At 43.0% G+C, this 12456-nt stretch overlaps 1 protein-coding gene across 1 annotated transcript in view; it reads left to right on the forward strand.

Annotated features, from left to right (window-relative positions):
- FMNL1 (formin like 1) overlaps positions 1–12456 on the forward strand; it is a 382798-nt gene that overhangs the window by 250884 nt on the left and 119458 nt on the right. Inside the window, exons 10-12 of the mRNA XM_078645122.1 lie at positions 8348–8422; positions 11503–11613; positions 12256–12405. Of these exons, the coding sequence (XP_078501248.1) occupies positions 8348–8422; positions 11503–11613; positions 12256–12405 (336 nt within the window). The remainder of the gene's footprint in view (positions 1–8347; positions 8423–11502; positions 11614–12255; positions 12406–12456) is intronic.

Genomic DNA, 12456 nt, shown 5'->3' on the forward strand with positions numbered 1-12456 from the left:
CCGGTTACTGTCAGTGCTCAGCACCTCCAGTTCTAATAAGCATTGGCATAGCCAAAAGGTCTCACCTTTGGGACCTTATAAGTATTTAGCCATGCAGCACATTATCCTGGGTGCTACAGCATCTATTGTTCTTTAACGTGGAATATTTGACACTTATAGGCACATTATAGCAAGCTCTAAATGAATCAGCATTCGGAAAGTGATTATATTTACTGGATTAAGCACTTTATTGCCTTGAAGCCAAATATTTGTAATAGGGAATTTCACAGTATTTACCAAGAAACAGGAACTAAATAAGGCTCAACAGCAACTATATGGCTCAAAGCAGGTATATGGTCAAGAGAACATGCAGTGACGAATCCAATTCCGTACTTTATTTATAATGGTATCAGGGTACAGATGACAAGCAAGGAATGTGAGAAGCATGGGTAAACACTAGGGACTGTGACACGGGAGCTACCTGCCCCCAAACAGAGGGGAGAAAGGCAGCAGCAGAAGCGGGAGGGTTGAGCATCAAAAAGCATGACAATTCAAATATTGTAAGTAGTCCTGGCCCTGGGAACAGAGAGGAGAAAGGTTGCAGTGTCTGCAGGGAGATCTGGAGCAATAACTGCCAGCAATGAACCCCCCCCCCCCAATTTACAGGCCACATAGGCAATCATAGCCAGTCCAATCAGCAGCTTCATTATTTATTATTTTCCTTTTGATTATACTCTGCTGATGCTGCATCCACTTCCTCATCATCCCAGGTCAGGTGGTGGCAGTGGCACAGCAAGACTGCCTGGCTCATGGAACTCTGCATCATACTGCACTGCTAAACAATGCTGGGAGCAGCATCCACGGTCACTATTATGACCATCCGGGACACCTTGCAAATGCAAAAGTCACTTCCCTGCAGAGCAAAAAAAAACCTGATGATTATAGGGCACATGCCTCATTGTCCTTGGCTTGCTAGAAATTGTAGGAGGAGTTAAAGTTTGCAAAAGGAGTCAAAGAGATATACCATAGACGTGCTCTCTCCATGCAAAGAAGGCTGAGCGCATACACTGAGACATGCTACTCGCAGAAATGTAAATATGTGTGTTGGGTGGATAAATGAAAATGCGGTTAACTAGTCTTGGTGTGCTCTCTCTGTCCAACCCCTCCCCCCCAAAAAAAAAACAGTAGAACATAACAAAGGCAAAAATATAAACACTGTGTGTTGTTGCAGAGATTCTGCTCATACACAGAGCTGTGCACAGAGACCCAGGACCTCAGTGAATTGTGGTGGACCAATAAACTCACCTCAGTACCTAGAACCCCTAACCGACTAGCATCAGTGCCTCATTAGCTCTTCGTCCTATAGCAAAGCAACCAATGATTAGGCAACCCAGAACATGCGACTTAGGATACACTCAGGAATGGTGGGAATCAAGAACAATCTTTAGTTTTATTCTCATACCAGTCCACAACATGGGTAAAAAGAGACACGGTAACGTTTAAAATGTGCTCATCGGAGACCGATAAGGCAGCTGCATGGGCAACAGCTGCACAGTATTAACAGCTTCTGGACATTTTTCAAGCCCGCAATAAACAAAAGTAAATATTTTACAAAGGGTGACTAATGGAGCAATATATAGTTATTTCACAGTCTCGTAATTTCAAAACTAAAGCATTTTCAATATTATTTACAATAAAGTCTTTGTTGCTACTCACAGCTGAGCTATTCAGCAGGGCTCATTTGAATAATGTCTGGTGCTCACCATCCAGCTGTGCTTGACCAAGCAGGGTCCATTCAGGCCCTGTGCTGTCAATCACATTCACACTATCCCACGCTTTTTAAAAACACAGGAATCATGGCAGTGGCAATCAAGCTACGGCCAGTCCGGTCCTAGTGGCAATTAAAACAAGCATTTGCATAGCCAATAGGTCTCGCCTTTGGGACCCTATAAGTGTTTAGCCATGCAACACTTGATGTTGTTGCACCGTGGATATTGTGCTGTATAACTAAACACTCATAAAGTCCCAAAAGCGAGAACTATTGGCTATGCCAATGCTTGTTTTTCTTATGCAGCTAACAACCATGACAAATTCAATAGTCCTGGCTTGCTTTATGTGTACTGTCAGTTGTTGTGTTATATATCTGTATGCAGTAACAGAAAGAGGCAGCAAAACGGTCGAGCAGTACACAATGCTAAGTTCAGATTTTTAGCCTGTATGTTTGATTCACGCCCATAAGGACATAGGCCAAGCCCCTTTGAGAGATCCCCCCCCGCAGTTTTTTTTATCCCACCTAAATCCCTGAGAGGGGTGTCTTTCATCTGATCCGTTTGGCAGTCCTTCTGGGCGTTTCGTGCAGAGGAGTGTCTGTCTCTGACTTCTGCTCTTTGTGGAGGAGACAGAGGTTCTCTGCAGAGATGCAGCCGGTCGTTTAATCGTTAGCAGAGAGTTGGGGTGCTCCTTGAAAAGAGGGGGTTTCTCTCTTGGTCACAGGGGGCCCCAAGCACAATTGTATTTGGTGCGTGAGTAACACAAAAGTGCTCAAATACAGGATTTATGAGGGGAGAACCCGAAGCCCAAGTCATAGAATAAGTAATGCTGGGAGATTAGATGAATGAATCAGATTTCCACACAGATTTCTTCATTATGGTTGAATTCTCCTCCTCAGGCCTGCCCTATTCAGAGTCAATACCCTCATGGGTGTTTATCCACGATTTACAAATTCAGATAACATAACAATTGCCGCATTCGTAAACAGGGCCGGACTGGCCATAGCGGGCACCGGGCGTTTCCCCAGTAGGCCGCTAGGGTGGGGCCGGTTTTGGGCCTGTGGGGGGCCGTTTTTGTTACCTTGTGTCGGCAACATCAGCCCCGGTAACAAAATCAGCCGTAAAGGGCCCTTGCAAATGCTCGGCTGCCCTCATCCTCACCGGGGAGGAGGGTGCAACTGAGCAATTTGCCAGGGCAGGTTTCTTTTCCCAGTCCGGCCTGAAGTTGCTTCAGACTACATCACATAAGGAAAAAAAGAACTTACGGAATAAATTCTAACCAATACTGAAACATAGTTGAGGTGCTTTTAAAAAAGAAAAAAGCATTATATCAGTATAATAATACACCAGTTATTCCTAAACAATACAGCAATTTGTATTGTTTATTATTAATGAACATTTCGAATTAATTAAGTATTTTTTTAAGCACCTTATCTGATGTATTTCAGAACATTTGCGATATGTTTTATGGTTCATAGTGTGCACCCATTGTACCCTTAACTCATGTTGAAATCTTTGTATATAAATGAGTGGCTAAACAGAGCTACGTAGCGCACGGTATAGGATTGTCTAGTCTGAGCAAATCTGTTTTCTATGTTTGGTTAGTATAGGGCCCAGCAATATTATTTTCCTGAATTAATAAGGCTACTTTTATGGTCAGTTCACTTGGTACACGGCAAGCACAATTTACACATTTGTATACCAAATACAATTTACAAAACACGCAAACAACTAAATATTAAGAGGGTGATAGAATTGCTAGATGCGTCACCACTAGAGCTAAGGCTACAAGAGGCTGGAATGGCCAAAAAAACAATATCTCAGCCAAAAACACTTGGAGAGCCTGCCTCAAAGCCAGATGGGAAAAAGACAGGCCCAATAGAAAATGGGCTACGAGAGGAAACATTTATCTACCCCCCAGAGAGTTATCAGCGAGATCTGGTTTCCCTAAATCCAAATGAATATTTTCAAGAGTACACTACTCAACAGTTCAGCTGTGCAAATTTGAGTGTAATAATAGTGAAATGTGCCCGTGAAGCTGTGGCTGAGAGGGTACTTTTATCCACACACTAAGTAGTTGCTTGATTAAAGAGAAATAATGGTTGATAAGAAGCTTGGGTTCCACTAGCAAATAGATATACAGCACAATGATGGGGCAGCCCATCACCACCAGAAATTGAGGAATGGACCCCAAAATATATGGTCTGGTGTATGACGGTGGAAAGAGTGGTAATAGATAGGGGATGTCCCAAGAAATGTGAAAAATATCTTGGGAGATATGGAAAGAGCATAATGCACTTTGCTAAGTAAGAAGAGCAAGTCAAGCGAAGTGGGAAGTTATGCACCCTGGCGCTGTCAGCTAAATGCTAAGTCATTACAAGAACTCAAAAATGTATCCTGGGGTGAATATTTCATAACTGAAACTGCTAACAACTATACATGTGGATTATTGTGCCATTTTGCTGGGGTTATTTCTGTATTTGATCATTTCTGCAATATGTACATTTTGCAGGGACTCCACATTTTTCATTTGTAATGTCATGAAAGTTCACCAATTTTGTGTATGAACATAAAAATGAAGAACTCAATACAATACCTGTATTTCTAAAAATTATATTCATCCTCTAAACGATGAAATCTTTGATTAAGGTTTACCTACCTTTGCTTATGTAACCTAATGTTCATCCCTGGATGGTAGACAACATTTGGTAAACTTAATCAAGCCCAAATTAGATTATATACATAGGATACATATCAGGTAACTGTGTAATATGGTCCAACATTGCCAGTGAGTTGTCCTGGTGATATCATAAACCATAAGGCCAAAGACTGAGTGATTTGTAAATTTCATTTGAACCATTGACAGCAATACAGACCATCTTATAAACACAAAATGTAACTATTTTTTCAAATTTTTTATTGCTTATGAGGTTATTGTGTATACATTTGATCTAAGGAAATGTGAATGTTTTACACTGATTTTATTAGAATTGTAGTTTTATCACTCTCTGCTCTTAATCTATTTTGTATTGCAATGGTTTTAAGTAACTATGCTAAATAAATATTACTAGGACCAGATTACACCTGATATTGTTATATATTGTTTATATTTCATATTTATTTTTGTATAGTTACCGTGAAAAGGCTGCTAACAATGGCACTGAGGGGAATTAGAATAGTTAGGTCTTGTTTACATTTTATTTGAATAAATGGTTCATAAAAACCAACAGCAACATTAATTGTGATGGTCAGTAGATTTAGGTGATCCTTTGGTTTCGGCATTTACCACATATTTATAGATTTATTGCACTTGTCACAATTTGCAAAATTTGCAGCGTTTGCCAAAAATGTTGCTTCTCAGATGGATGAAAATAATACTGGACAAAGTGCCAAATAACTAGCATTTTTGCTGCATAATTATGTGTGTATAATTTGGTCCTCCAGCCACTTAATCCTAGTCACCTTGACAATGTTAAAGCACTGCTGAGTGGTTTGGGGAATGCCATGATATTGATAAAATTTATATTGTACAGGTAACAATGAAATATTTTCCATATTACCCAGTTCTTGGTGCATTATGGGTTTTTATGCTACTGCTTTTTGTGCAATAAAAGCACCAATACATGATATTGATATTAGTACAAAACGGAGTTATGATCTGGGCTTATTGTAGCGTATTTTTAAACTTCAATGCTTTTCAACATAAAAACCTGGTATAGTTTTTTTTTTAAAACATATACAGCTGTAAAGCCGCTCTGCTTAGCAGCAGTAAAGGTTTCTGTTGGTGCTCGTGATAAGGAGCATGCTTCAGCCTGAATGTTCTGCATCTACATTTTAAAGTTCTGACAAGAAAAGTCCCTCCCCTTTCCCAAAGCCAGAAGGGCATCAGAGAAAGCGAAGTCTGTAGCTCTTTGGGTGGTGGTTATTGCCTTAAAAATGTCAAAAGAGGACAGATGCCAACACCTAAAATATCGAATCTCTGAAATACTTACCAGAACCCATTCATCCTCGTGCCCTACCCCCAGACAAAAAAATCCTAGAGCCGAGCCTGCCTCCCTCACCTGCAGAATGTGATGAGGGTCTGAGACACAGACACTCACAGGCCTTAGGCTTAATGTTAGACCCCTGAACGGTGAGCTACACCCCCCACACCCCCCCCACACCACAGGACCTTCGAGAGCCTGCATTAATCCCCAATCGTTACATATTTGAGCACTGCTGGGTGCCGCTTGATTCTCAGCTTTCTAGGAATTTCTGTAGAATCATTTGTGAATTCCAGGAAAGCCAGAAAGGTACTAAGGAGTATATTAACAAGGAAACACGATAAATATTGCATTTCCCGCTTTGCGCGATTCTGTATAACGCCGCATATCGCCGGATTTAATCGCCGAGATATCGCATTATTATCAAGGGATAACTCCACAGCGATTAAATCCAGTGATAGCGGCTTGAAACAGAATCGCGCAAAATGGAAAATGCGATATTTATCGCCTTTCCTTGTTAATATGCCCCGTTGCCTCAGCCGTACAATCCTCCTGCCATTAAAAGTATGGGTAAGTCAGTTTCTGACCAGGCATTGCAAACCCGCGATAACCGCGGCTAGCACGGTTTATTTAATCGCATCGCGGGTTTGCTTGAGGCTTGATAATATTGCTCTGCCGTGTCAGTGCAGATTTCCAGGGAGAAATGTAAGGGAACGCCTACTTTGCATGTCATTAGCGATATTCATCACTGACATACAAAGTGAAATTTCAAGGGCTGCTTACTTAAGGGAACACGCGTTAGCGTGCCCTTGTTGATGTTGCAAAAGAATTATCGCTGCTTTTCGGCCGAAAACGGCCGGTAAAGCGGCGATAATTCTCTTGATAATATGCCCCTAAAATTGTGAATATAAACGTGTGCAATACCCCGGTTTCCTATCGGTGACCCAGAGCAGTAGAAAGGCATGGATGCCGAGAGGACCTGGAGCAGTGCTTAATTTGAGCAGGTGCTTTCAGGTGCTCAGCACCTGCACTTATTTCACAGGACCGGGGCTACAATTGCTGAACCTGCAGGTGGTGGTCTCAATATTAATTGTTCAATTCAAAATAAAAAGAATAACATACATTGCATGGTGACTGGCTGGTAAATGTTGATAGGCAGGCCGGCATATGCCTGTCCAGGCAGGCATGATTGTGTATCACCACATTAGTGATGATGTCATCACGCTGATCACAAATCCAAGAAGTCATCGACAAACTATGGCTTGCATTCTATTCCCCTAGTCTGCTGCACCCTGCCACTGCCTGAGCCTTAACCTCCCATTGGATAATTGTAGCTGGGGGCTGGCTCATGACGGAGTTGAGTCAAGGAAGCTGCAAGAGCGCATTTGGAACTTGGGAGTGAGGGCTCTTGAGGAAGAATAAATGAAAGTAAGTGTGGACTTTCCACTTGTTGCGTAGCCAAAGTATCATATCCGGCAGCCCTGCATTGCTGCTATTTTCAATGTGCTCGATACGGCTGCGGCCCAACACAACTTTTGAGCGCCATGGCGTCACCAGTAGAATCTGTGCGCTGCACCCCAGCATGGTAATTGCTGAGCGTGAGTGAGTCCAGTGGGCACCACAGCCATACTTACCGACATTGGCAACATTACGGCTGGGGACAATACCTGTGCTGTAACAAGCAGGGCACAGCAAGCTGAGCAGTGGATGCTGATGCCGTCGTCATTCCTGGACCTACTAATTACAGGCAGCACTAGCAGTGACCTGACCTGCTGCGCTCAAGCTGCCCCCTGTTCCGCAATAAACCCAGCCATACCACACTGATTAATATATGCAAAAAAGCATTTTCATTTGGTGTACAAACACGTCATCTTCTGCTTTTTTAGGAATGACAACAAGAAAACACAGAGTTCAAAATAGCAGGGATATGTACAGGCTGACGACAGGGGTCACAGGCAGCAGCAGTGTTAGAGATGAGAGACAGCAAGAGTACAGAGGAGAAGAAACAACAAGAGAGGAGAGAGATAAAACGGAGCAAAGTAGAAGAAAAGGAGGAGATAAAATCAGATACAAAGAGAAAGCAGCCATGATGTGAAGAAGAGCGCATTAGGAAGAAAGAAGATAGAATGAAAGAATCTGGAGGACAGGACAGAGGAAAAAAAGCAGACAAATGATAAAATGGAGACACAGCTAATCACTGCTAGAGAGTGATAGTAAAGAGCTAGATCGAGGGGAGAAAAAGAAGAGAATGAATAAAAGGGAAAAGAAAAAAGCGCAGGGCTAAAATGAATAGAGGGCAAATCAGAAATACAGGGTGTGACAAAGGTGATAGAAAACAATTAGCGTGGTGAGAGGATAGACTCTCAGAGCAAAGACTTAGGGGACAGACCACAGATCAAGGTTAGAAGATAGAGACTAAGGCAGTGAGAGTGTTGAAAGTGGGGCTCACCGGAGGAAGAGCTGAGTGGTGGCCTCCTTGGCAAATTTTTCAGCACCTGCACTTCTTTTTTTAGAAATTAAGCACTGACCTGGAGGCTGGAGGTGGCGGAGGAGACGTCTATCTCGGCCTTCCAAACTCCAGATAATAGATAATCCTCTCATCTGTTTTTGATGCAGGTCTGTGGGGAGAAGCACCGCTTTGAAAAACTGATGGAATATTTCCGAAATGAGGACAGCAACATCGACTTCATGGTACGTGTGCGAGATATTATTGTGCCACCTCCCTGGTGTCCCCAGGCTCTCAATCTGTCTCTTTTTTATCTACATTTAGCGTTCTTTTTGTCCCCTCTCTCTTACTATCCTTTCTCTCCCGGCTCTCTTTTTCTCATACTCTCTCTTGCGATATATATACCCTGTGAATACAGTGTAGTTTTTGGGTGGATATATATAGATAGATTGATAGATATATCACGAGAGAGAGATACCACTATGCTATATAATACTTTAACATCTCTGTTTATGTTTTTGTAAAGGCAAATGTTCTTGATACAGTAAAAGAGCTGCATTTTTAATATCATTCTAACATTTAAAACATGGCTTGGCATCTTTGCACTACCTATGCCTCTACAGTGAATGATAATTATCCTTCCTGCATGGTTGTTTTTCCTGCCCACATCTAAAACCTCTTACCTCTTTGTTAACCTTGGCTGAGGGAATACATGGGTGTAGGTTAACCATTAGGGTCCCTCCGAACATCTGTGGTGTTACTATGGGTGGTGGTACTCACTGGTCCCCATTGACATTGCCTAGTGAGGACACATGATCGCGCATTGGTGGCAGTGGGTCTTGCCAGTCCAAAGGTGGTACAGCCTCCGTCTCCACCCCCCAGAGGTATACAAACATTTTCCAGAGGGTGGATTGAAAGATGGGGATTCCATCACCACAGCATTCCTAAAAGTCCAGGGAATTCATAGGGATCAACTGGCCTTAGGTGTGAAAATACCCAGTGAATACAGTGTCGTTATTTGGTTGATATTATGTGCATTACTGTCGTATTTTAGCATAGGATATATGCAGCGGCGGCCCCCCAATTAGCGCAGAGGAAAAACAACACCCCCCTGCCAGTGCAGCAAAATTGAAAAATACAACGGTAATTCATTTTATTACTGTTTTATTTGTCATTGCTCCCAGTTCGAGCAGTGGTTGGGGGCGGGGCTTTGCTACTGCCTAGCAGTGGGGGAGTGGCGCTCACTCTACTAGTGTACACTGTGCAAGTCAATTTTGCCCGCCATCTTGCAACGGCCAGCCTGACATGCGTAGTGTAAACCTCTCCATGTACCTGTTGCAGACAACAGGGTGTAACGCAGACACAGGCCTCCAGTGCCTGATGGAGCTTCGAGACAGCCCGCTCCAGCCAATCCTGGCACTGCTCTCATGCTGCTCATCTGCAGCATGAGGGCAGCGTCGGGATTTGCAGAAGGGGGTTGCCGGAGGTTCCATGAGGTGCCCTGGTTTGCTCGGAAGGCAGAAGATTGAAGAAAACACGTAGAGTGAAACACAGGTAAGTACATTTTTTATCGTTTTTTTAAATTATCTTTTTGCCCCCCACTGGTTTTGTCGCTCAGTCCCCCCGACACCCCTCCAGTTTTGAGGGTCACCGGCGAAAATCAAAGCCCTGCACTGAGGATTTTCACTATTCCATCAGGTGAAATCTGACAATATTCTCCTTCGTTCACTTCCTCTTCCTTGTCCCTCATCTGCTCTTTCTTTGTGTGTATGCATCTGGATACTGAGTGACCTCTGACTCTGGTCAGTAAAAGAAATCAGATGGGCAGGAGGAGAACAGAGAGGTACAGAGAATGATATAGCAATGGAGGTGAAATAGAGGGAGAAAGGAGATAGAGAAAGAGATGAGGTAGAGTGAAGTAGGGAGAGAAGTAAGGTAAAGAGAGAAAGGTAAGGTAACCAGAAATAAACAGAGAGGTAGAAAAAGCAAAGGGTAGGTAAAGAAAGAGAGGTAGCGAAGCAGGTTAGGTTTTAAAGTTACATAGATAAAGCTAGATATAAGGAGAAGTAAGTGTGAGAGAGAGAGAGAGGTTTGGTTTACAATCAGTGGGAAGGCAGAGAGGGAGAGTTTGGTAAGGTAGAAAGAGGGGGGAGTTAGGAAGAGGTAAAGGCGGAGAGATATTGAGGTAAAGAGGTGAAGCAGTGAGAGAAGCATAGAAGGGGAATTGAGATAGAGAGAGTGGCAAAATGAGAAGAGGTACGGAAAAACAGGTCAGGGAAAGAGGATAGTGAGGCAGAGAAAAGGAGAGACAGAAAAGGTCATAGTGTAGAATTACAGGTGAAGTGTAGTTAGAAAGTGGTGGATTCGAGAGACTTAGAAGAGGTGGAGAAAGAGAGGTGGCTGACACAAAGGATGGCAGAGAGTTGTGAGGAAGAGAGAGGTAGTGTTGAAAAGGAGAATGAGGTGCAGAGACGAGATAATGATAAAGAAAAGGATAGTGAACAAGAGATAGTGAAAAGGGAGTAAGGAAGTGAGAGAGATGTGGTAAAGGAAACCGAAGTAGAAAGTGTTGGAGGGGAGGTGGAGAGGTGAGTTAGCAAATAAACACAGGTACATGCAGAGGGTAAGTAAGGTAAGGGGTAGTAAAGGGGGAGAGGTGGAGTAAGAGACTTAAGGTTGGGAGAGGGTAGCTCAGAGGGGTATTGAGAGAGAGGTCAGATAGAGAGAGTCGAGATAGAGTAAAATGGACTAAGGTTCACAGGCATGTGGAGCTAGCGAAGAAAGAGATATAAAGGGAGGGCTCAGGTAGAGACATGGGGTAGAGAGGTAGCAATATTAAGTTAGATCCAGAAAGGGGTTGAGAGAGCGGTGATGTCGTGCAACCGAGAGAGAGCTGTATTGAACGCGCTAGGTTGGATGTAAGCGAGATAAAGAGCTGAAATAAAGAAGGCAACGTTGATACATAGAGATGTAAAAATAGGCAGGCAGAGAACGGTAAAGAGAGAAGGGTGAGGTGATGTAGTGGGAGAGACATGAGATAGATAGATTCTTTTTAACTTAATTGCCACCAACTGTCTGAGAGGGTAGATTGGGCTGTCTGGGCATGCACGCAAAGCTTCTCTGACGAGCGCATGAACAGCTGTAAATAAAAAAAAAAGAATTTTAATGCATCACTATTACTATTAGAGCAGGATTTCTAACTTTACTAGGTGCCCCTTTTCTTATACTTTGAAAGGTTTAGACGAGGAGTCCATATTGAACGTGCCCTTCTACTCCACTCGTGTGCTATTTTTTTGTGTGTATCTAATATGCGTCTTCCATGCAGGTGGCTTGTATGCAGTTCATCAACATTGTGGTGCATTCGGTGGAGAACATGAACTTCCGAGTGTTTCTGCAGTACGAGTTCACCTACCTGGGCCTGGACGAGTACCTTGAGGTGAGAGAAGAGAAATGTATGTTGTTTCGGTTGTGTTCACACAACATCTATTCTCTTGTCTATTTATCTATTCACACACACACACAAACACACTTAGACACACAGACAGAGTTTAATAGGTCTAATAACCAGACCACTAGAAGTAGGGTGACCGCCTCCCTCCAGGTCATTTTGGACAGTGTTTGGTCCTGAACTATTGTGTGGTAGCCAAAGCCTACTGCATTGTGGGTGGTCTTGTTTTGCTTTCATTGCACTATTTAGACTAACACACCTGAAATCCTTGATTTGTAGGTGGGATTTTCAGGACTGGAGACAGTGTGTATACTGAAGTAGAGTGGAGTGGTCCCCTGGGTAGACTCACATCAGGAAGGTTGGTTCCTATGTCTGACATTTGTCAATCATGGAGTCTAGTACAACCTTAATCGAAGGCTTTCTTTAAAGTTTGTTTTTTGAAGGTTCCTGTATTGGCTGTAGCTGTCTGATCTCAGTTCAGTTATCGCTTACAGATTTACATAACATTTTTTATACCAGGCCATTCATGATCACTCTTGGCACCTTGCTTACTCGTGCGTTAATAATGTAATCCGAAACAGAGTCTTAAAGTAGCTTAACGTCTGCTTTTTATTCTTCAATTTTCTCTAGAAACTGAAGCTCACAGAAAGTGACAAGCTCCTGGTGCAGATCCAAGCCTATCTGGACAACATCTTCGATGTCGGCACATTGCTGGAGGATACTGAGACGAAGAACGCCATGCTGGAGCACATGGAAGACTTACAGGAGCAAATAGCGCAGGTATGTGGAGTTCAGACCCGACATCCATTTGTTCCAAGGTGTAACTCCTGG

This window comes from Lissotriton helveticus, chromosome 5_1 (assembly GCF_964261635.1).
Source record: "Lissotriton helveticus chromosome 5_1, aLisHel1.1, whole genome shotgun sequence".
Taxonomy (NCBI): Eukaryota; Metazoa; Chordata; class Amphibia; order Caudata; family Salamandridae; genus Lissotriton; species Lissotriton helveticus.